Raw genomic sequence first — 25,906 nt, forward strand, 5'->3', positions numbered from 1 at the left:
CAGAGCGCGCGTCTCCTCGCGCGCGTGCACGCGCCTGCATGCATGCGAACAGGAAGCAGCGCGAGCCCGTGAGTAGCCTACTGACGCGCTGGGGAACGGATCGCTACGCTTCTACGGACCCCTTTTTCATCCCTTTGAAGGGATTTACGGTGAAATAAAGGAGGCAAACGGAATAGTTTGATCGAACGAGGCAAGAGCCAGACCATTTCCTATTGTCTTTTGATTTTCAAGACCCCCTTTTGCGCTCGGTTGTTGGGTATTTTTTTTATTTTTTTTAAAGAAGGGCGTGAGGTTTTCCGGAGAGGGAGCTGGTGCATGTTGAATACTGTGCGTTAGATTTAAACGGTTCGGATCGTCGTGAGGAAGGATGGGCTGTACGTTAAGCACGGAGGATAAGGCGGCGGTGGAGAGGAGTAAAATGATCGACAGAAACCTGAGAGATGACGGAGAGAAAGCGGCCAGAGAGGTCAAACTCCTGCTGCTCGGTAAGAAACAATTAAACATACATGAGAGGCCTAAACTGTCCCGTTTCTTTGTTATAACTGCTTTATAGACAGCCACTAAAACAATATTACGCTGCAGTTACCAGTAAAACTATAACGGAAAGTTTGAGTGTGGTAGTCTTTTGAAGAATTCGGGAGTGTTACTTTGTAGCTATCTTCATATTGCTTCATATGTTTTATAACGTTCGAGATGATTAACATTTCACTTTGTTCAGAATCATTATACATTATTAATTACAGAACATTTGGATAGAAGGAAATATTGATCGTTCCCATAAATGGCCACAAAGTGACAGAGCTGTCAAAGGAAAACTGTCGCAATGCACTCATAACAAACCACACACACACTAGATGTGGTGCAATGGAAACTAAAAGAATAGCTTTAAGTAAGTTAGGCGGAAATGCATCTTTTGAAGGGTCCATTGGTTATGAGATGTTGGGCTTGATGATGCTTTTAAATGTAGGAGGGGTCTGAGAATGGCGACCTGTTGCTTCATTGCCTTCCCGTTGTGAAATGATGGTACATTTGATCATGATAACGTCTCGCGCAACCGAGCATCTGTCTGTCAGCATCTAAACATGTGATAGATTCAATAGATACACATTTGAGATTAACCGCAGGTTCATGACAGATGAAGGCAAGGCTTGTGTTGAGGTGTAGCCTACATGCATTTATGCGTGGTTATGACATATTAACTCGTGATAATGTCTTGGCCACAATATCCTTTTGTCGAGGTAACGTCATCCTTATGTCGTGGCCACGCGATGTGAAGTCTTATGTTGAGGGAACAACATCCTTTTTTCGTGGCCACGAGTTTAATGCATAAACACACGTGCATGACCATAACAACCTGGGATTATCAGAAATGGATATTATTAAAAAATGAACATTTTATTTTGAATTAAGGATGACAAAAAAGTGCGGAATTGAGACATTTTTATATTAACCTGTAGTCCTACTATTATGTTAGGCCTATATTATATTGCTCGTGATGTTTCCTATAGACAGCAGTCGAATGAAGTTTGTTATTATCAATAAATGTTAAAAGAATATAAAATAAGCCTACAAGAAAACATACTATATCCTTCCCATACATCCTTTTAAATCCATTCACTGAACCATGACTACATTCAAATTTGAAACATTTGTATAAAATATATAAAATTACTATTATTTATTTATGTATCTATCTTTCTTTGTATGTATGTTTTTGTTGGCGTGGCGAATATAAATCTGAACTATTGGCCTGACCAGGCACACAGAAAAAAAAAAAATCCTTTACTGTTGAGCTATGCTAATCCATATCCATTACTTTCAATCAGTCACCAATACCTTCATCTAATGCTATTTACAGTACATTACATTTCTAACCCATATCTAACTCTGTACTGTAACTACAATGATCTACCCATACTGGAACTAACTATCCAACCTTAACCCTGATGTAAAACTACTAACCCCAACTGTGATTAATCATAAGCCATTAACTGTTATGAAAAGCAATGATTAGTTTTCTGCTTTAAAACATTAGTCCGTAATGAAAGTCAGGCTAGCATAATAGAAACTTTTTTTTATCTCTTACAGTGTGATTTAAGAACTACAAGATAATAGTTTTCCATTTCTCAGAGCTAGTTACCAAAAAAATGGCTAGATATCATACTGATGCCAGACAACAGATACAACATATGTTATCTGTTGTGTCTGTTGCATTAATCTGTAATTCTATGTTCAAGCGGGTACTGTCTGCAGTCATTTTGACCTCAGTACCCACCGCTTCCACCGATATGTTAGCTAGATGGTATCTCAAATACGTCTCCAGGGCAACACGCGGACGCACACAGACACACAAACTCAGTGTGTTCAAATTACCCATAACAGTGGCACCAATAGAGTCTGGTGAAAGAAAGGAACCAACACACACACATGCACACTCACACTCTGAGTAGTAAATATGGAAGTCCTCTTTGGTTTGCAGAAATGACCAGCACTTGGAGGGTTTGGTGAGTTCATGTGTTTGTCTAAAACAGAACCGTATCAGGCACTGGGTCGTAGTCGACCCCGTGAATATCACGCTTTGGGTGCATTGACACCTGACGTGGTTTAGCAGCCAGAACACGCACGTGCCAATGCAATCGCTCAGCGTGCCAAATGTTTGGCTGTAATATGCTGTAATATGAGCATTTCGATCCAACAATAAAATCCAACAATATTTTAAATCTAATCCATTAGAAAGAAAGCTGTTTTTTATTTCTCATGGACAGATATGAGTTTTTTTGTTTTTGTTTTTTTGCCCAGTAATCTTGTAGATTTCTATTAAAGTAATTCATCACACAGAACACATTTGCACAGAGATTTGTGGTGGAGCAAATGGGATTTTCTTTCAGTGTCGATGCACATCTAGGTAACAACTTTGTCAATGGCGAATATTAATAAATAAAAATATTTTGAATATTCCTAATCACAAAATAATAATAATAATGATTTAACAATGTTTTAGATAGTTTTATATTATTTAAGTGCCCATGTAATAATGTATTTTCATCTGGTTATCACAAAATAAGACTTTTTTGTGTGATGTTTACATGTAATGTTGCCAGATGAAATGTACACAAAGTTGTTTAAATCAAATCAACAATTTGTTCGGACAATATTTTCTCGATTTTAAATTATTATGATATTTGAAAAAAAACAACAACAAAAACCACATTATACTATTTAAAAACAAAAAAGGTTAATCCATTGACAAGGCGGTCTTAAATAGCCGAGTGAGAACAGGTTTTGGCTGATAATTTTGTCTAAAATGGTCCAATGTTGACTGATTAATTTTTCTATCCCTAATACGAATACAATTATTTTTATTTTTTTACAGCTGGTGCTTTGGGTTGATTTCCATTAGATGTTGCTTTAGCAGCTTTTGGCAGGAAATTGCTAGTGTTTTTGCACCATAGAGGTCGGGGTGTGGTGTACTGCGGATCATAACCTTCGGCTTGTGTTTGATAACCCAACCGATTGCTGGACAGCTGGTCTCAGCGGAGGTGTGTGTGTCGTGTTTGGAACAACAGGGATGAAAATGAACCGACTGGGCCTAATGTAGCAGCACTAATGTCTGTAAACCATGTAAACCTCAGACCATCTCTCTGTTGATCACTTACACACACACTGAAGTGATGCATCACCTTGCCCTTCAAATACCTCCTTTAATGAAAAACACAAGGAATTACAAAGATATCTAGTGTGGAATCTATTGGTCATGAAAACTTTGGTCATTTAGCAGCGTTAGTGTATGGTATTGTTATCTGTTATAGAGTAGTTGTGTGTGTGTGTGTGTGTGTGTGTGTGTGTGTGTGTGTGTGTGTGTGTGTGTGTGTGTGTGTGTGTGTGTGTGGGTGAGTGACAGCATAGATCAGTCTTTTGGCACGTCATGGTTTGAGGGTTTTAAGAGGCTTAGATGTGCATACCGTTTACATTCCAATGATGTCACCGGAGTGAAAGTTCAGAGAGCCGTTCAATAAACGAACGTCACAAAACACTCCAACACTACAACTTATCGGTGTTTTCCGTTTGTAGTACAGCTTTAATGCTTATAAAAGGGAGAGTTAACTAACTAACTTGTTTACTAACCAACAGATTTTGTAGGCCTAAGAAAATAAGCACATTAATTCCTGCAAGTAATACGTACTTTTTGACGCATAAACAATTACAGTTTAGTCTTATAATATAATGTTAAATTACTATAATTATTACTCATTTTACACTCAGAAACTGAAAAAAAGTGACTAATTATAAAATATACATTTTTATTAAGTATAAAACACTTAAAAATAATTAAAAATTCAATTAATAGTTTATAAATTAATTAATTTGGTATCCATATCTGCGATACTGGCCATGATAACACTTGGTATAGGTATAATAAAAAAATATATTATAAAATATGCTTCATTTATTTTGATTGTACTGTATATTAATTTGGGAGTCAGTGTGTAAATGTACAGTATTTATAATAACAAGTTTTAAGGTGTGATTAATAGCAATTGATTAACGGCATATCATTTTTAAATGATTTATATTATTTAGATACTAGGCTACTTTTGTAGATAATGCAGTCTTTGTAAAATCACTTTTTCCAGTCAATTCCTGACCCAATTGAGTCCCGTCCAGCATTTTCTTCTTCTCATTGAATATCTAGTTTAACTCAGAAAACGGTCACATTTTGACTTTAAGGTTAATCCAAACCCTGCAAAAGAGACAAGTTTAGAAATTAAAAAGTCAAAGTACTCCTGAGTGTGAGCTGTTTGTTGACTCTGTGTGTTTTCGTGAGACGTGGATTCAATAGAAGATGTTTTGGGAATACCAAATGAGATTGTTAGTCTTCATTAGGAGTTTACGTGCTCAAATTAGTGTGCGAGTCATGATTTTATTGGGTTCCAAAAGAACAAACTGTTCATCTTGGGTCATCTAAGAGACTCTTTGTTTCAGAGATGCACTTGTGCATGTGTCTGTGTGACTGTCTCTTTCTCTCCGTCTTTCCCCTGGATGGGCACATTGATAAGTCCCTTTGGGCTACAGGTCTCTCTGGTGAGACATAATTAAAATACTGCGTCCTTTCCACTCCCGTTCTCTTCCTTCTGAAGGAGTCTTACCAATTACAGGTGTCTGCTCATCCGCGTCCCTGCCAGGTCAAATATTTACATGGAGCTGTTACTGAAAATAATCTACTGTATAGCTACAGTAGAGTACGCTTTGGGATTTAAAGGAAAAGTGTTTTTTTTTTTTTTCCTATTTTCAAATATTGTTTTCCTAGTTTAATGAGTCGAGACAGATACAAGTAAGCTATTTGTTGGTTGGCTTTTAACACTGTGGCTCTGTGGTGCTTTCAAAACATTGTTTAAGCAGTCAACTGACTCAACCAATGGTGTTTTTTAATATTATTATTATCCATATTATACATTTCACACATTATTCGTAAGACTGTATTTGCCCGTTTGATGTCACCGTTCACCCAATATCTTAAGCTGTTTTTGGAGCTTGATTTATTATTTGATTAGAGATAGTGCTGCACGATTAATCGTATCGCAATCGCGATGTCAAGCCTATGCGATTATATGACGCAAAATGCTGCGATTTTATATTAAATAAACAAATTAGCGCTGTTAACGCAATTAACGCAGCATCTGTTAATTTTTGGCATCCTTTGGCTAGTGTTAATATGATCCCGCTCTTATTCATGCAAATGCTTTTAAACCATTCATGTGCGATAAGACAAAAAATAACGCGCTGTCAGTGAATGTCCTCCTGTCTCACACACAGACACAGACACACACGCGACCGACAGATAGACGCGCGCCAGTATCAAGTTCTCTTTCGCTGTAGAACGAACAACAGACATGTATGCCTAAATGAACGCGCTGCGTGTGAATCCTGACTGTGACGCACAGAAAGACTCGCGCTAATATCGTGCGTGCACACAAAACAGCATGCCAGAATACAGTTCTCTTTCAATCTTAACTGAACAATAACACACACAATTATGCCAAAATGTCTTTTTGTCGAGTATCTTCATAACATAAGAGTAGTCTTATGATGAACATAAAGAGTTGTGAGAGAATGAGGCGCGTGTGAGATCCGCGTCTGACAGCAGCGGCTGGTCTTAAAGGGACAGTACACAGTAGCCACTAATTATATCTGTCGTTAAAGTTAATCAAAGAACAAAGGGAACAGAGAAAAACACTCACTGCTCTTGACTAAAGAACTTTTTTCTTTAGGCAGATTATCACTAATCTGTGTGTGCATTTATTTTCCTTGAGAACCAAGCAAGTTGACTCATGAAACCATTTGTTTATTATATTGCATATCGCAATCGCAATATTGACCTCTATTATCGCAATATGACATTTTCCCCAAATCGTGCAGCCCTAATTAGAGCTTTGTTTATTATGAGGAGGACGTTTTAAGCTATATGAAACTTGCAGGATGTTTTAATGGTACAAAGATCTCTGCCTATATGTCAAAAGATCAAGGAAAATTGGATTTCTTATGCCATGACCCCTTTAAAGATACATATACATACAGAAAAATAAAGATATAGCACTGACCCAGTAGGGCAAGTTGATGACAGTTCCATCAACTGACCCAAAATGTGAAAAATTACATGGAAATTACACAGTTCATCTTGTGAAAATTCTGACTTGAAATGTTAACAGATCTCACCGCGCAAAAACAACACGTGAAAATGTACCTGCATGTGAGGATCATTACAAGGGCTTGAAGTGTGTAATATAATACAGAGCGTGTGTTTGCTGTAATCTAATAAGACGGGGCAGTGCGACAAAGCATTGCATTCGAGTTGTCACATGGTGTCAGTGTGTTGAGACATGCTGGAGTTGTGTTTCACAGATAGGGCTGTGATGCAATTCTGTTATCGATTGCAATCTGTACAAAAATGGGGAGAAGTGTCCTCGACGGGGCCAGAAAAAAATGGTCGTGTCAAATCTCAAGGAAACCTTGTAGATGGAAATTGGAGATTGTGAAGTGCAACAAACACGAGGTATTAAGATCATTATGCTATTCATAAAAAGTATGATTAGTGGAATAATCAAAATGAAAGAAAACGTGTGATCTTTCGCAACGCTAAGTGGCTGGCTTATATAATCACACAGGAACTGAAAACAACAGATGTACTTTAATGATGCCTGAGGTGAAATGTGATCATAATTTTCTTAATACTAAAATATTGCAAACATATTGTTTTGCAGGTTTTATAGTGCTGTTGTTGTTCTTCTAAACGAAACGATGAAATCCAGCTTTCATCATATGCTCTCAGCATATATTTTATTTTTTAATAACATATAGGCTATAGAACAGGAGACACATAGACGTTAGAGAAAAGATAAAAGCATTTATGCTAAAGAGTTTTCATGCCAAAGTAAATTTTCTACAGTATATGGCGCATAAATGTTATGTCAAAGCACAAAAATTCACCAGATGACTTGAATAGCTCCATTTAGAAAGAATGAATCATTGTAAAATGAGTGGGGTGATTTTGTAAGGAAGTGAATGAGGTCTAACAGTATCCAGGTACAGAAATTGAATAATCAAATGTAAAATAACAGTCTTCTCTGTATAAATTAAATAGAAGTAATCTTTGTTACAGCTACAAAAGTGATTTTCTCTTTGTATTTTGTTGTTTGATTAACACTGATGACAGACAGGAGCCGGAATATTAGGCTGCTGTCACTTTAAGACCGAATGCACGGATCCAATAAAATGATACGCACTCGTTTTCTTTCTTAATTGTTTACATTCACGTAAGCCATAAGCGACTGCGTTTACGAGGATACTCACCAAGAAGGGCAATTTGATATCTTTTTACATGTATTTGTCCATTGATTTACCCAAGTATAAAATGAATTATGACATGTAACATTATTTTTTTAAATGGTAGCTGACTAGCTACGGGTAAAGCCTACCAGATACTTTTGGGTAAGCATCTGATACTCTTAGTGAACTAGATAAAATGTAATGCTTTTCTGGTTACAAATAGTTTGCAAGGCAGCTTAGTGAGATTAATATTAATTTATTAGGATATGTGCATTCTTAAAGGAACCCTCCACCCATTTGCATTAAGTTTGCAATGTTAGAAACCCAGTCATACTATTGAATGGTCGTGCAACATTTTCTCATTTTCCCCTGAGACGAGAGAAATCTGTATTTACCTCTTTACACTTCCTCCTACAATGACGCAAAAATCATCATTTTGCGTCATTGTCGGAGTGTAAGAGGGGGGATTTCTGTTAAGACTACAAGCACTAGTTCCCACCCTTACAAACCCGCCCATAGGGGGTTGGAACTAATGCGCTAACAGACCTATCACAGATCAGTGCCAGTGCGTTTGATTTCACCGGCAGAAAGTCCGGCCGTCGAGATCGTCCAAAACGTCCGGGTTTCGGCTTTGCTTTCTGCGGTCGCCATTCATTGTTTACATGCACACCTTTTGTTTCAATCTAACTGAATTCATTCCGATTGGTGAATCTGAATGTAGTGTTTACATGAACGCTAAACAAGTGATCGGTTGATGTGCGTTTTACCATTGCTAAGAAAATACCCGCTCCTCCGTGAGAGATAGCCCACGAGACCGGTGCATCTCACAGACGCTCATCAGTAATCACGCCACCGCTTTTGCGTTCTACAGTCGCCATTCATCACGTTTACTGTGGCGAGCAGGACGAGGCTAGGGCCGCGGGAGAAAGACGCGAGGCCGGTGGCGTGATCGGTTGATGTGCGTTTTACCATTGCTAAGAAAATACCCGCTCCTCCGTGAGAGATACAAGACCAGTGCCTCACAGGTGTCGGTCATCCAGTAATCACGCCACCGGCCTCGCGTCGTTCTCCTGCGGCCCTAGTCTCGTCCTGCTCGCCACAGTAAACACAATGAATGGCGCCTGCAAAAGCCAAATCCCGGACATTTTGTTGCGATCTCAAAAACCCGGGCAGACTCACGGAGACTAGTTAGCTTTATTGTTTACAACTGCTCTCTAACCGGTAGGCGTGGCTTGGTAGTGGCATCGTATAGCAGCGAAGCAAGTGCATTCTGGGAGTTGTTGTCTTTCATCCACATGAGCCAAAAATACATTTTCTGGCTTTTCTCAGTCTAGAAAGCTCCAAATTCAAAAATTATTTCACATTTCTTCTACATAAATGACCCAATTTAAATACACATTCATCTTTCCAGAGGTGGAGTATCCCTTTAAATGGGCTATAACAGAACAAAAACACATTGTGGACACACTTTTTTTTTTAATGCAAAATAATATGTTATGTTGTGTCTTTCATTTTAGGGTAAAATATAACAAACTCTTCTTTGTAAGATACACCGAAGGAGGAAACTATTTCACCCAAGGCAATTTCAACATTTGTTTATCACACCCCAGCTGTCATATCTGCAGGTTTGCTCACAGTGTCACAACATCTTTGACCTAATTTGTAAGTTTACAAGGCGTGTCATGGCGGGTGTTGTTGTGAGGAACCACTTGGCTCTTTCAACCCACTAAAGTCGATACGTTATCCAGGTTGAATAATCAGTTGATATTTGTTTATTTTGACATTCATTTTGGTACGTTAGTCATTTTTTAGTGTTCAGCTAAATTACGAACCAAGTGAATCCTTTTATATATTTTTTCCCTCCAATTAGGAGGAAGCACTGCTAAAATTATTTAAGTAATGTTATGTCAGCAAATGTTTAGAGTTCTAACAAGTTACAGCTGATGGACATAGGCCACCAGAAACGATGATCAAGGAAAGGAGTTTTATCTGCCACAATAAAGTGGCACATGCTTTATGCGCACAATCAGCAGGAAGCCAAGAGCAAGTTACTATGACAAATAGGGATTATCATGCATTACTGGAAACGCATGCATATGAGCGATACGCTGCGGAGCTGCTTTTCACTGGCATGCGCCCATCAGGTATCGGAGCCCTCTTTGGCAACATGTCCTCAGAAACAGGACCAGTTGCTATGGCAGTGTGACAAGAGACTGGGCTCGAGCATGCGCGTGTACGAATGCATGCATATGTGTGCACGATCGAATGTGTTAAATGGACAAAAGCAAGATGAGTGTAATTGTGCCACATCTCCTCCACAGTTCATTTTCACGAATAGAAACTGGCTCGCATCTTGTTTCTCTAGTGGCACATTCTCTTTGTCTGTCCATAGCTTTATAAAGATTTCTCCCTGGTTGCACTAGCCCTGGAGGGCTGTTTCCAGCACTGCTCATAACACAGTTTCTTGTTATAAAAACATACACCTCTATTGATTCAGTGGTTTAATATTCCGTCACAGCCTGTCGGAATTCTTCTGTTACAGGTGTATTGATGTTTTAGTACGGAAATTAAACTTTTGTTTCGTTTTCCATGGGAGGAGCTGATTTTACACACTGATAACACCGCAAAACACAAACAGATCTATGACATGACCCTCATATTTTCCTATATTTTAATTTATTCAAAAATACTGTATGTTACAATTGCAGTTCATACATTCAATGAATTAAACACACCTCTTCTATGGTCAGTGTTGTTATAGTTAACTAAAATTATATATAAAAAACTGAACTAAAATAAAATATTAGAAGAAAAACTTAAATGGAAATTAGAAATGTCTTGGCTGAACTAAAATAAATAGGTTTAGGTACTAAAATTAGTCAAACTAAAACAAAAAGGATATTATATATATATATATATATATATATATATATATATATATATATATATATATATATATATATATATATATATATTAGTCTGTGATGGACATGTTTTTAATTTCTGAATTCAAATTAATTTTTTTATATTTTTAACAAGCTGATACAACTGTCCTGATATCATCATGATAAAAAAAGTCTGATTAAATTAAATTCTTCATTAGGCATAAACTTGTATTATTATTTCTTAGAAAAATTCAGGAAGGACAAAGAAAAACACAATATGTAAATTAATTTAATATACCTTTGTGTACTGTGTTGTATAGATCAATTACCATCCACAAAGTGCTGGTCTGACGTGTTGTTGATTGTATTATGTTGAAAAGGCCGAACTCTTCAACCCTTAAGTTGATCGGTCACCATCCACTTACTCTTGGTTTCCATTTTAACTCATAATAAGCTAATCAGATGTTGGTATTTGATCAGCCACTAAGCCTTTGGCAAAGAGCTATGCACATTTTAAGTGCATACATGTGTTTATATTAAAGGAATGTTCACAATGTCCAATACAAGTTAAGCTCTACTGAAAGCACCTTGACCATTTAAACTTGATAACGTTTGCAAAATACGAGCAAAGATATCGGAAAGGGATGTGGCGCGGAAGTTGATTTTGACAGCTGAAATCACATTTTTGTATTGCTGAACCCTTTTCCCCTGTCTGCCATTGGTTGGAAAACCAGATAGTCTTTTAAGTCCATGGGGTTTTTCTGTTAAGCAGATCAAGACAACACACACACAGCAGTAGAGTTTTCTGTCTCAGTGCTAGGGAACAATATCCCAGTAGATAAGCTGGCTAAATTGGATTCTATAAGTGGAGCCGTTATTGAACCAATCGATGCAGCAGTAGGAGCTGACAAAGTTTACCAGCTGTGCACATTTGTGAACACAACACACACATGATAGGAACAGTTAGGTGTGGTCTGATGATTTTATATACACAGCATTTTATGTACTCACCATCATGTCGTTCCTAACCCGCATAACCTTGAGAATTGCGTCTGTCTGACTCAACAAACATTCTTCAAAACTACTTCACGGAAGATAGAAAGCCATAGTGGATGCCTGGAATGACACGAGGGAGTAAATTATGACAGAATTATCTCCCGAGAAGTTAATAAAATATTCATACTGCATGCAATAATGAAAAAATTAAAGTGTTAGAACAACTATGTACAACAATGCTCAGTCTTAGATCTTAGATCTTGTATTTCCAGGACTAAAGAGACAGCCGTTGTGTACATCGCTCTACAGGGTTTTAAAAATTCATGCAGGGGCTCAGAAACAAAGCACTAAACTGAAATTGTCAGGCTTTTTGAATTTTAATTTTGGTTTTCTGTCTTGAGGGGCTCATACGAGTGAATACATTAACCCAGTCATTGTTCTTGAGATTCATTAAGTCTTGAGCTAGTTGTGTTGTTTGTAGACACGTGTTAACTCGTACGCAACTGCTCTTTTACAGGTGCTGGGGAGTCTGGGAAGAGTACAATAGTCAAACAAATGAAGTAAGTGTTTTGTTTTCATTTCCTAATCTAATTACACTTCCGTTTTAGGCTGAATATAATTTATTGGTTACTCTTATCTCTCTGTATAGAATCATCCATGAGGCAGGCTACTCGGAGGAGGAGTGCAAACAGTACAAAGCTGTTGTCTACAGCAACACTATTCAGTCTATCATCGCCATCATTCGTGCCATGGGGCGACTCAAGATCGATTTCGGAGACGCAGCACGAGCGGTGAGTCACATGATTGGTGGCTTGGTGCTCTTCATTTCTCCAACAGCCAACTTGTGTAGATTCACAGACATTGTAAAAATGAAAAGATGGACCACTTGTAAAAAAAAAAAAACCCAATAAAAATAAAAAAAAACAAATGGAATGGAAGAAATCGTAACAGCATAAAGTAAGTGAAATGTCAGAGTCGTACAGAAGAAAAATGACCTTTTTAATGACCAGGATAGTTCAGGTTGTAAAATGTCATATGGTACAACCTCCCCCCAAAAACAAAATGATATCTCTTAATGAATAATTAATGATATTTGTAAGAAAAATTCAATAAATCATTGTATGTAAATGTATGATTTGACTAAGATCAATAAATGCTGTTAAAGTATTGTTCATTCTTAGCTCATATTATCTAAAGTAGTTAACTAATGAAGCCTCATTGTAAAGTGTTACCTAAATTTCAATTTATTCATCTTTTTTTAGTCGATAATGTCATTTTTGATAAAGGCCTTTTTTCAAATCTGTATAACAAACCTATTATCATACCAAAATCAAGATGTTAGCTTGTTTAAAACAATAAGCCGTAAAGGTTAAAAAACCAAAAACAAACTAAGGTTACGGGATTAAGTTAATTGTGATTGGATGATTATTAGGACAATGACAATGCTAATTTAAATCTGCTGTCCTCTCTCTGTGTCAGGATGACGCGCGGCAGTTGTTTGTGTTGGCGGGCAGCGCTGAGGAGGGTTTCATGACAGCAGAGCTGGCTGGAGTGATAAAGCGTTTGTGGAAGGATGGAGGAGTGCAGGCCTGTTTCAGTCGATCCAGAGAATACCAGCTCAACGATTCAGCAGCATAGTGGGTCTACATCTCGATCTTCCTCTACCCATGCTGTCTTTCTCTATATGTCCTCTGCTTCACCTTACACCACATCCTAACCAATGAAGCGCTAAAGCGCTAGGCGATGAATCACCCCACAGGAAAAAGAAAATCTCTTCAATATCTCAATTGTTTCGCATACACAACAATTTTTTTTTGCCTCAAACTGTGCTCAGATATACATCCATAACTTTAAATCAATAGTTTTAAATGTTTCTCCATGATTTAAAATTTTAAATTTCGCAATGCTTTTGAAGCTGTTATGTACAGTCTTGTAACCTTTGTATTTTTGTCAGATTCTCAAAAAAAAAAAATATATATATATATATATATATATATTATATATATACATATATATATAAAAAATATTTTAAAGTTTGTAATGTTGTGATTCACCACGTAGCTGGATGATTTGGTTCATGGCTTAAAACTCTATATAACGAAGACTTTTTAATATCCCTATGGGAAAATACTTCCGGAAACAAAGGTTGTAAAATAAACATAAAATATGCATCATTTCATGATTATACATTTTTATCAACTGTGATTTTATCATCTCACACAGCCTTCTGCTCTCAGCAGGGGACGAGGATGAGTCACCTCATAACTCTTTGTTTTTGTCCTCCACAGCCATTCTTTATTTATATGTCTCTATCTCTCTACCACACATACCATCCTCCCTTCCTATCTCTCTCAGCCTGTTCACCTTTTTGGGTGCTCAACCGTTCATTTCCCCTTCTGTTTTCTCTTTCCCTCCCCTTCTGTTTTTCTTGTTCACTGAACATCAGCCCCTGCCAAAACGGCAAGTTCAAACAGCTTTATCCCGTACTCTGACATCTCCTGTCTTGCCGTATCCAGACTCGAACTGTTTGAGCCTTGAACGAGGTAGTCAATATTTGCCCTGCTGCCTGTAGCTGCCTGCTTACCGTGCTTCTAGAACATGCCGTTACCCTTGACTCAGAAAACCCAGAGACTAGCCACACGCGTTACAATGCTGGTTTTCATATGAGAAAAATACACAGATGAAAGTGTGTCACATGCTGCTACTGTTAAGGCATGCAAATATGTGTGTGTGTGTGTGTGTGTGTGTGTGTGTGTGTCTGTGTGTGTGTGTGTGTGCGTGTTAAGGTTTCATGCTGCACAAATCCGCTGCTAAAGATAAAGAGGTTAAACATAGCAATTACAGATAACAATTATGTAGTGTACTTAGAAATTCCTATTTCTCTTAATCAAATAGTAATCACTGTACAAATAGTAGTCACTCCTGTTTTCCTATAACTGTCTTATCTAAATTTAAGGAAGCATCAGAACTGAATAGAACATTATGAGCGTCTGATTAAATGCTGCACATTGTTTTGTGGGACCGATATTGATATGCAGAACCTAATTTTAATTATTGCTTTGTTTCTTTTTTCATCCATCCATTTTCCAAACCGCTTGTCCAATGTAGGGTTGCTGGGAAGCTAGAGCCTATCCCAGTGTCTCAGGCCATAGGCAAGGAGTTTGATTTGGAGTTTATTTTTTATCATTTTAAAACAATAACTAAATAATAGTAGATTACGTAAAATATGAATGAATATTTCTTATTATTTTGTATCACTCTCACTTGAGGAATCAATGGAATTTACATAAAAAGTCAAATAATTCAAGCAAAAAACAGTTACAAAAATAAAAAAATGGATTATGAATATTTACGAATATTATAGTATCACCACTCACTTTATGAATCAAAATCTTTTACATTCATGCTTTGCGTGAATTATTAAAATTGTTTTAAGTATTATATCATTTATAATTGTTATAATATTACATTCATTTATACATGGCACATGGAAATCTTGGTTAGAAGAATACATTTGGAAAAGAATTAGAGGTTCATTACCAATGAAACTATGGTTTGAAACTGGTTTTATCTGGTACTATCTGGTTTTATTTTTTTCAGTTTCACCTTACTAGTAAACCACGTTTTGTTCACTGAGCTTGTTGTGATGCAATCTGGGATTGGCCTTCCCTGTGGCGAATACATTAAAAGTGCTTTATTATTCAGCCAAAATTAAATGTCTTATAAGGTTGCATACATTTTAGAACAGTCTTTGCACCAGAAATGCTTGTGTCTAGGTGGGTAGCTGACTAGGTTTTGGAACAGAGCTTCTGTGTAAATGTGTGTGTGTGTGGTACAGGTCTCATTTGTATATTTGTGAGTACATAATGTGGTTTGGGTTTTGTTTAAGCCGTTACTAAGCATTACCAAATAACAAGCTTATGCGTAGCCTGTGTCACACCTTTTCAGCCAGGGCCATGAACATCATATGAAGTGGGCAGTTGGCAGACGTTATGGCTAAGCAGGGCTGTTTCCTGAAAACAAACACTGACTGTTGTGCAATTGTTTGAGCGGAGCTGCGTGTATGTTTATAAAAATCTGTTTTAGCAGAAGCGGATTACTGCAAATCCACCCAGGTCTACCCCTGTTCCCCTGTCTCGTGGACCTCTGGGTCAAGAGACTTAGTGGAACCAGCAGGAACTGCTCACTGCACTCATACTATTTCACTTAATTTGAACTAACCCTTCCCTTCCTGTTATATCTTCACAGCTACCTGAATGATTTGGACAGAATAGCACAGGCCAACTATATACCCACTCAACAGGATGTGCTGAGGACCCGAGTCAAAACCACAGGCATTGTGGAGACGCACTTCACTTTCAAAGACCTGCACTTTAAGTGAGCACTTTAGGTTGCCTTATTACAAAATTGCAAAGAACGTACTCTGATTTCATCCAAAAAAAAAAAAATAATCACACGTAAAATGGCTGGGCTTTAGAGAATGAATGCAAGAAAATTAAGCCTATTTTAGGACCATTAAACTAATTTGCAGTACAATAATGTGAGCAAATTTCATTATTATTACTTTGAGAATACACTTCTGTACAGTATATACACAATATATTTACATGCTCACAATTATTTTAATTGAGAAGTGCATTTATAGAATGTAACTGTACATGTGCATCATGGTAGTATATTTGTTGTACTGAATATATAATTTATGTTAAAATTATAAAATCACTTGCTGTTCAGTTTGCATTACAGTAATGAGAATTTGGGAGTAGATGTGCTTAATTGTCATTGAAATGATATTGTAATGCAAAAATTCTAAATTGTTCACAAAATTGACAGATTTCTTTGTGAAATTCACCTACAGTCATTTATTAGCTTTATCACATGTAACATAATGATTGAATTAGGAATTACTCCACAGTAGTTTTATTGAGTTTTGGTGTAAGTAAACTGTGAATATCGGGAGAACCCACACAGTGTGTGACTGCAATCATGGGCAAGAGTGATAGAAAAGAGAAGCAGAGAGCGAAAAATAGAGAAGTGTCATTCTTGAACTGGTTTGCACTCTGATTCAGACAGGAAGAGGAAGTAGCGTCGGTTTCTTTGCCCATATTTAGCTTTAGACCTCTCAGAGTGGAAAACTAGAGTCCAACTCAATATTTGTGTATGCTATGTATTTTAATGCTTAGAGCATCACAGCATTAGCTTAGCAACATGCTATTTATAGAAATTGTAAGATGAGTTTTCTGTGCACTTGACGTATGGAAAGCTATTTTTGTGTCACACAGAATTTCAGTCTACATACATAGCGAGTACCAGATCAATCACTTCTGTGGTTTCATTTCAGTTAGTATGCTCCCTTAAGCTGTGTCAGCTAAATAGCTCGCTCGTTTAAGACTGATTTTTGTTAACCATTTTAAAATGTTATGTATTTCAGGATGTTTGATGTCGGAGGTCAAAGGTCCGAGAGAAAAAAATGGATCCACTGTTTTGAAGGCGTGACTGCCATCATCTTCTGCGTGGCACTGAGTGACTATGACCTGGTGCTGGCTGAAGACGAAGAGATGGTGCGAAAATACTTCCTGTTACTTAGAAAAATACAGAATTACAGTGCTTGCAAGGAGTGCTGTACTGAAATTCCACTTTTTATTCCTTTTCTTTATAATTAATTCAAACTGGAAGTGGGGAATGTGCAAACTTCCTTCAAACATTTTGTAGATATATATATATATATATATTTAGTAAATGTTATACTTTTAAGGAATTGAAGAAAAAAACTCTCCCATTGACTATTTAGCTATTCAAAAATGAACAAAAATGTGATTAACATTTGCCTAATGTATTGTGATTGGCTGAATACGGTTACTATCATTAGTTACAAATAAAGAAAACTATTAAAAACATTTTTGTTAACTGAAATAAAGCTGAAGTAAATGAAATAAGTTGAAGGACTTAAATTACAGTTTTAATTAACAGGAGTTTAACAAAAACTTAATAAAAATGTAATTAAACTTAAGTTATAAAAAAAAACCTATAGAAAATTACAAAAGAACAAATGTACTAAAATAATTAAATTAACTGAAATATAAAAATAAAAGCTAATTGAAATTAATATTTAAAAACTATAATAAAAATAAAGTAACATTGTGTATTATATAAAATTTATTTAAATCTATTTAATAATTTATAGCTGCCTATTATTTAAACAGAACTGAAGCCTAGAACCCAACATAACTTATAACTTTAATTATTTTTCTGTCTGGCAAGCATTAGTATTTCCTTAAAAAAAAATGCAAATCTGTATACTGTGGTCTGTTTATATGAGTCTTAAATCGATAGTTCGCCCGCTACATAACTCCTTTTTTCCCCTGTAAATCTGCCATAGATTTACTGGTGACCCTATTATATACAGGTCCTATAGTTTGAAGTGTTGAATGTGTATCGTGTGAATGGGGGGAAAATTCTGCCTGACGAGAAAACCAATTCCTGCATTTATCATATAATTCATGCCAACGTGATATTGATTCAGTCTAAGTCCTACTTTATTAAGGGTTCGCAAACAGGTATTGATTGATTTAATGGTAAATCGCAGAGGGCTAAAGCACATCTCCACCTTCGGCCTGTATTCCATAAATCAAGCTTTTGAGCGGGGGCGAAAGGCAACTCGATACAAAGCTCGGAACGTAGTCATTAAATGATTGTTAAGTGGATGGTGTATATCACTGTGTAATGTAATAAAGTGTTTAAAGATGCTTTCAAGCCAAGATACTCAATCAACACCCATTTTCTAGCTCTTTCTGTCCTTATTTCTTTTGTTCCATCAACCAATTTCTCTCTCTGCAGAACCGAATGCATGAGAGCATGAAGCTGTTTGACAGCATCTGCAACAACAAGTGGTTCACGGACACCTCTATCATCCTGTTCCTGAATAAGAAGGATTTGTTTGAGGAGAAGATCAAGAAGAGTCCGCTCACAATCTGCTACCCAGAATATGCAGGTCAGACCCCCATACTGGTTTACTATCTGTTACATGACTGTACTTTTTCAGGGCTGTCGATTTAACGCAATTAATAAGTTATGGAAAAGTAATGCAAATAAAATCATTTAACGCACCCAGACCAACATAGTTCATCTTACATTTTCATACCGTTGATTGGTGACGTACATGAAGCAAGGCAACAACTCACTGCTTGATGGAGATCTTAGAATGCAGTTAAATGCCCTTGTATGATTTTTTTTGTCTCATATTTATATAAGCAATATAACGAGTATCGAGTGCAAAATCACACAAGTGCTGTTATTGTTCCGAATAGCACGAGAGCAAATGCTATATTCATTTTATACAACAGTTCAATAAATAAGAAGTTAATAATGTGTTTTATACAACAGCCATGCAATATTCTACCAGTATCAGCACGGAAACCGTTTGTATCACTCTGTTTGCAGCATTTCTCACAGCGAGTGTCATGGCTGACGAACAAACCCATCATACTTTTACAAATACTACAGTTGTCTATTTGATGCTTTTCTTATTTAAAACAATAATGGCTTTAAATTATGTTTTAGGGGGTAACCCAGCCAAATTGAATGAAAAATTTGTTATTAATTAGATTCGAAATATTAATCACTTGACATCCCTATACATACATATAATGTATATATATATATAAATTATATATATATATATATATATATATATACATATACTGTGTATATATATATATATATATATATATATATATATATATACAGTATATGTATGTATGTATGTACATATACATACAGTATATATATATATATATATATATATACACAGTATATATATATATATATATATATATATATATATATATATATATATATATATATATATATATATAAGGTTAATGCTGAAATTTTAAGAACATTTTATTTTCCTACCTCAGGCCCAAGTATAATTTACTTTTACCAAACATAAACCGAAAAATAAAGCACTGCATTATTTCAACCCCATTACAGAAAATGTGTAAATACCAGAAAAATGGTCAAATTATGATTTCCAGGTCTGAAAATGACACGGATATAAATGAAACTCTAACATATTACTGAAAAATGATGGACATTTCTTCAGCTCTAAATTATTATCTATACATTTATATCAGCTAGAACTTGCTTTTTGCAAGGCCTCTGTTTGAAAATTTATTTTTAAATATATATTTAAATATTTCTATCACTTACTCAAATGTGACATTTGAATTGAAACGTGTGGAAACCCTGTTGGGATATATATACTTACAATTTGAATATAATTTACATAGACAACTGAATGAATTCTATTATTACCACAGTGACCATTCAACCATTACATACCAAATCAAAATGTTGAATGTTACGGGGGTTGGAGGAGACCACAGCAAAAAATGACTAATCACAACTTGGAATACAATTTACGTGGACCCTTACATATTACATTATTTCCAGTTATTTGATGTCACAGCAACATCATCCTGTGACATCACTTCCTCTTACTGAAAATGTTTCCTGCCCATCTGACAGGGTCAAACACGTACGAAGAGGCCGCAGCCTACATTCAGTGTCAGTTTGAGGATCTGAACAAGCGGAAAGATACCAAGGAGATCTACACTCACTTCACCTGCGCCACAGACACCAAGAACGTGCAATTTGTCTTTGACGCAGTGACCGACGTCATCATCAAGAACAACCTGAAGGACTGCGGACTCTTCTAGAAGCGGGCTTGTATCTGGTGAGGCTCAGCTTCCTCAATGTCACGTGTGCCATGCTGGCTATGCAGTTTGTATTTATGTGCAACATAATCAATGTTCATATTGCGGATGAAGTCACATACTGGCCCCGGAGCCATCATGGAATAAAACATTACAGGATGAATGTGTGTTCAAAGGTGACGCCTGTAGTGGTTTAAGGGATAGTTTGCCTAAATTTTTTATTTCTGTCATTATTTACTCACCTTCATGTTATTCTAAACCTATATTACTATAGAGCTGGTAAGTCCCGCCCCTTCCGCTAACCCCACTGGACCTCTAGGTTGAAAAGTCGTCAATGCAAGTGAATGTGAGAAAATAATTATTTTCTGGTCCCGTTTGAATTGTGCCATGAATGTGAACATATGTTGTCTGTGAATTTTTAATATAATTTTTCGTGTGAAGAATGCTACAATTTAGCGGGTAGAAGTTTGATACAGTTAGACTTTGTGTGAGAGCACTTTGTGGACTACAACTCTTTTTACATCAGACGGGAATCTGAAGAAAGAACAGCCCATTTGGTTTGAATGGTGACATTTGTGTACAAAACACACAGGCATCTCGATCTGTCTCCATAGATTATCGCAGCATTAGCACCGTGATTTGACAAGTGGAGGGGAAAATGTGTTATGGGGTGACGTCACATAGGCGACATGTAGTCTTTCTCGTTATGTCTCTTCCACAACTGCTAGCCAAAGAATCATACAATATACTGTCAAACTCGTAACATGAAAAATTATATAAAAAATTCACAGACAACATATGTTCACATTCATGGCACAATTCAAACAGGACCAGAAAATAATTATTTTCTCACATTCACTTACATTGACGATTTTTCAACCTAGAGGTCCACTTGGGGTTTTACGGATGGGCGGGACTTACCAGCTCTATAGGTTGACATGAGTGCGAGTTAAGTGATGAATAAGAATCATACATTTTTGGTAAATAATTTCTTCAAGTTAAGAGCCAGACTACCTCTTAAGGGGTAATATCTTTGTAAACATGCACTACTGAACAAAATATTTCATTTTTGAAAGAAATTAATACTTTTATTCAGCAAGGATGCATTAAACTGATCAAATTGATCATTAAATTTATTGGTTGATGGCTTGGCTGTAGAGTTCTGCACACAATAATGAAAGCTGTGCTTGTTTGTCATACTTCATTAATTTCTTGTTTCTTGAAAATCTAGTATATTAAAAAATCAAAATATATATATATATATATATTTTTGCTTGAAATTTTCTTTAACATTTTTAATATTATAAGTGGCGTAAAAATTCCACACTTCACCTTTAAATTGTGATGTTAAATGTGGAAAAGTAATGAGTGTGAACTAGTAAAAAGTGCAGTAAATAGTTTACTCATAAATGCCTTGTTTGAATATGATAGTGAATCATTTAAGTTACATTTAAGTAACTCTTCTTCTTTATTCTTTTTCTCTAGGTGCAATTGAAGCCAGTTTTGATGTGCATTTTGTTGGAGAAAGATTGCAAGACTAAGTATGGAGAAAATTAGTCTTAAACCAGTGCTGTACATTACGCCACTTTTGTCAGCTTTATTTATGGTTTTTGTCTTTGGAAATTTTAAAAAGTAGCATTTAAAAATGAATTGTGTCGAATGTTCGTACAGTCGTTGCTGTCACGGCCATGTTGTTTATTTTTCCCCCAGACACAAGGGATTTCTTTTTATTTTGCGTTCTTGCATCAGAGACGTTTCCCTTTTCTTGTAAAATGTTACTTTTTTTTTGCCTTTGCGGTTGTTGCTATGGGGAGAGAGGAAGATTGTGCTACTCGATCCAGTCTGTTGGTTCTCATGCCTTCGCATGCGTTTCTGCAGTCTTTGTCCATTTGCTTGGGTTTGCCTGCTGAATATCTCTCCAACGTCAACAAATGTCATACTGGATGTTACTAATTTGAGAGCACAAATCCTCATATGCATTGAATGCGAGTGTGAGAGAGAGAGAGAGAGAGAGAGAGAGAGTGCGTGTATCTGTTTGCGTGTTTATGTATATATATATATATATATATATATATATATATAAAATATGCCGGTGTAGAGAAAGCTAATGGTTAATACAATGAGCGGTGGTGGTCCAAACCTCTGGGTCTCCATGGCAACAAGAGTAGACCAAACAGCCACTTCAGATGGAGAGAGGAGTCCTGTTCAGCTGTCAGACGCCGAGACGCACGCAGGACTTGGAATCTGTCTCTCAAGCACCTGTCATCAGACACTGGCCGCCATTTTAACGGTTTAATACTCGGAGAATGACGCGTTGCCGAGGAACGCCATTGAGAGACAAAGCGACTGAGAAGGTTCGGGATTTCACAGAAGAAGAAAAAAACAATATAAAAATATCTTAAAAGAAGACATTTGATGCAAGCGATACTGTTGATTAATTTTGAAGAAAACTGCCACCTTTGTCTGTGTGTTCTCCATATTGGGGGAGCATTTGTACACTCATTTCACTTATTTTGCTAATAAAAGGCGTTTACTTCCTGAGTTGTATGTCTGTAGCCTTTGTCACATTACTTACTAGCTTGAGAAAGACGAAATCTTAAACAACTTGGCATGTATCTTTTGTGGAGAAAGCAATCCCAGAATACATTGCAATGAACTCAGTCAAAACAAATCCAAAATGGCCGACACAATCTAGAAAACGTTTCATTCTACACCGATTGTTATCGTTAATAATAGTTTAGGGTAATTCAAAATGTATTTGTTGTGTTATACTGTACTTTTGTTTAATGCGAATTAAAATACCACACAATTAGCTTAGCAACACGCGCTAACGTAAAACTCCATATAAATGAATTGAGTCTCCTGAGTGGACGCAGTCTACTGTTGCAATTTTGCAATAAAAGCGTCTGTTAAAAGAATAAATGTCATGTATTGTAAATGTGAGGGTGAAAAAGTTCTCCGTGCAGATTTAGCTCGTGTTGGTCAAATTGAAAGTTGGTCACGGAATTCGCCACCTTAAGTTGCTTGGTGAGTAAGTGCCTTCTTTGCGAGTTGTGCTTCATTCATCTCTACATCAGTAACAATAGACAACTGACCTTTTTTTGTCTGCAAAATTGCAACCACGCTTTTAGAAGGCGACTGCCAATGTAGGCAGTGAGGAAGCTCACTAAGTTTTGGAGCAGAGCTAATTAAGCTATTGTTTGTGAACTCTCTGGAATTTCTATATAATGGCCTTCATTTCCTACTTAACATACAAAAGTCATTCACAATCCATTTTACTTTGTAAAGTGTATTTCCCAGTGAAATGGGGAAAATAATGTACAGTGGTACTTTATTTATCCATCAGGAACTGATTGGATCATAAAAAAAGTGGGTGTTCTAGAATCTAGACGAGAATGGAGCCAGACTTCAATGAGTTTGCTAACACAATTCCCAAATAGCTATCTTTGCTATTGGTTAATACTATGAATGGCTCTGACTGCCAAGAAAAAAATGTAATGAAATCAGTGTGCTAATATAAGCTTCAGACAATTATAGCCACTGTTGCCTCATAAAACTCAGGGTGGTATTTTCCTAACCTGTTATAGTAAAAGTAGGCTATCACTTTTAGTTGCTGGACCCATTGCTGAGCAAATGGAAACACTGAAGATTACAAGCTACTCTAGGCATTCACCAGAAAACCTGGCATGTGTATAGGTCACAAGCCAGGGGCCAGTAGAGGAGGATATAGAAAATTGCCAACATCCATATGTGTTCATATTTTGTGTCTGGTTTATGGCTCTGTTGCAATTTACAGTTGAAGCTTAAAGTCACCATGAAATCAAAATCGCCAATTGAATATTTTATTGTTTGTTATAAATTATATATCTGTGCACATCATTCTTTATCTCAACCCTCTGGTACTGTTCGCATGTCAGTCAAAAATTACAGATCTTTTATTATTGTTATGTTTTCAATTAAATTATTGTAATATATTTTACTTTAATAATGTTTTTTTATTTAATATTTTAAGGGGATTTTATGATACTACATTTTATTTATGCAGTAGTTATAATCCATTATTCACTTTTTGAGCATGGACCTGAAAATGAAATTTCCAACTTAAACTGTCGTAAATCTTTGGAGCACAAACTTAAGTCCCGCCTTTTTGTTAAAAGACGACACTTGGCAGATTATTGCTGAAGAAAAACGTTTAAAAAGTAAACTTAAAAAAAGTTATTTTCAATTTTTATATGAAATATATATTTTCCAAAACACGTCTTACTCTAAAACGGTGAAAAAATCGAATAAATCAAAGCCATAAATCTAAACAAGCTGTGTTCCCAAATTTGAGGTTGATGAGCTTTCATTAACAATTTCTGTGCAGTACCAAATGTTTCCACTAGATGAAATTCATCTCTCATTCATTTCAATGCGGGTTTTTTTAAATCCAAAGTGTTAAGCTAGTAGGCTAAGCTGTTAGCTTGCTACTCAACGGCTAACTAGTTAAATGCTTAATTTGACAATTTTTGCTTCACTAACATAATGTGATATGAGGTGAAGCTAGAAGCATTTGTACTCATGTCAATATTTTAGTTTTTTGAGCTCACTTGAATATTTTCAGGCCTACATCATCTTTAAACCCCCACCTCCACAGACGGCTAAACCGCAGCGCTGATCCAACACTCTCTTTCTTCAGCTTCAGGTCAGGGATGACGTTCTGAGTGCTAAATTTATGTGAGGTTTTGCTGCCTGTGGAGGAAGAACAAGACAAGAAAAGATAACGCTTTATTTTTAGGTTGACAAAAAAAAAAAAAAGTACAGGATAAATGAGTAATGATGTCATAAGGGGGTGGGGTGTGGGATGATGTAGCAGTTTGACACAGTAGCTGCATTGCCATCAAACTGGCACAAATGAGCGGAACCACTAATGTTTTGTAAAAGAGAACAAAGAATGCATTATTTTAGTGCTTTTTCCATTTGTGTGTGTTTGTGTGTGTGTGTGTTAGCACTAGCAGCCCAGTGATAAAGTGCCTTATCAGTGTTGTTCCAGCACTGAACACAATGTAAGTGTCAGGCACCTTCTTTAGCACAAGATGAATGTCACTTGCCTCACAAACCCACACAAATGCAATTTAATGACCCTGTTGGACATTCTATTATCTTTTACCAACCTTAATGCTTCAGAAAACCCGATTTCTTTTAAAAGAATGGAACAAAACAGAAAGCAGACCGCAGAATGTTAATGCAGGTTCTTTCCATACAGTGAAAGTGTATGTGTATGTGGAAAGCACCATAAAAGCCTGATATAAAAAAAAAACCTATTCAACCTGTGAAATATATTCTATGTCTTCCAATGCCTTATAGGGATTTTCAGCAAATAATGACTTTATTTTGTTCCTCACATAAAGCTATCAAGTTGCTTCAGATGGTATTTTAGTAAAGTAACAGCTCCAGTCCCCATTCACTTTCATTGAAAAGAGCAGTTCGGACAGTCTTCAAAAC

General features: G+C 36.3%; 2 protein-coding genes across 4 annotated transcripts in view; one reads left to right on the forward strand and one right to left on the reverse strand.

The window, feature by feature from the left end:
• cd36 (CD36 molecule (CD36 blood group)) overlaps positions 1-25,906 on the reverse strand; it is a 55,245-nt gene that overhangs the window by 19,834 nt on the left and 9,505 nt on the right. The window contains exons 2-3 of one of the 3 annotated variants that reach the window (XM_081363813.1): positions 25,051-25,153; positions 11,721-11,825 (exon numbers count right to left, since the gene is read on the reverse strand). In XM_081363813.1, the coding sequence (XP_081219939.1) occupies positions 11,721-11,744 (24 nt within the window). In that variant the 5' untranslated portion in view covers positions 11,745-11,825; positions 25,051-25,153. Of the gene's footprint in view, positions 1-11,720; positions 11,826-25,011; positions 25,154-25,906 lie in introns of all 3 variants that reach the window. The other 2 variants (XM_081363814.1, XM_081363812.1) reach the window with 2 other exon arrangements.
• gnai1 (guanine nucleotide binding protein (G protein), alpha inhibiting activity polypeptide 1) lies at positions 39-22,048 on the forward strand. Its single transcript, XM_081363817.1, has 9 exons — positions 39-485; positions 12,223-12,265; positions 12,355-12,496; positions 13,185-13,342; positions 15,954-16,082; positions 17,137-17,266; positions 18,543-18,696; positions 20,235-20,442; positions 21,908-22,048. The coding sequence occupies exons 1-8, from the start codon at positions 368-370 to the stop codon at positions 20,423-20,425; spliced, it is 1,065 nt and encodes a 354-aa protein (XP_081219943.1). The 5' UTR covers positions 39-367; the 3' UTR covers positions 20,426-20,442; positions 21,908-22,048.

The sequence above is a fragment of the Scardinius erythrophthalmus genome, assembly GCF_964197995.2.
Source record: "Scardinius erythrophthalmus genome assembly, chromosome: 4".
Taxonomy (NCBI): Eukaryota; Metazoa; Chordata; class Actinopteri; order Cypriniformes; family Leuciscidae; genus Scardinius; species Scardinius erythrophthalmus.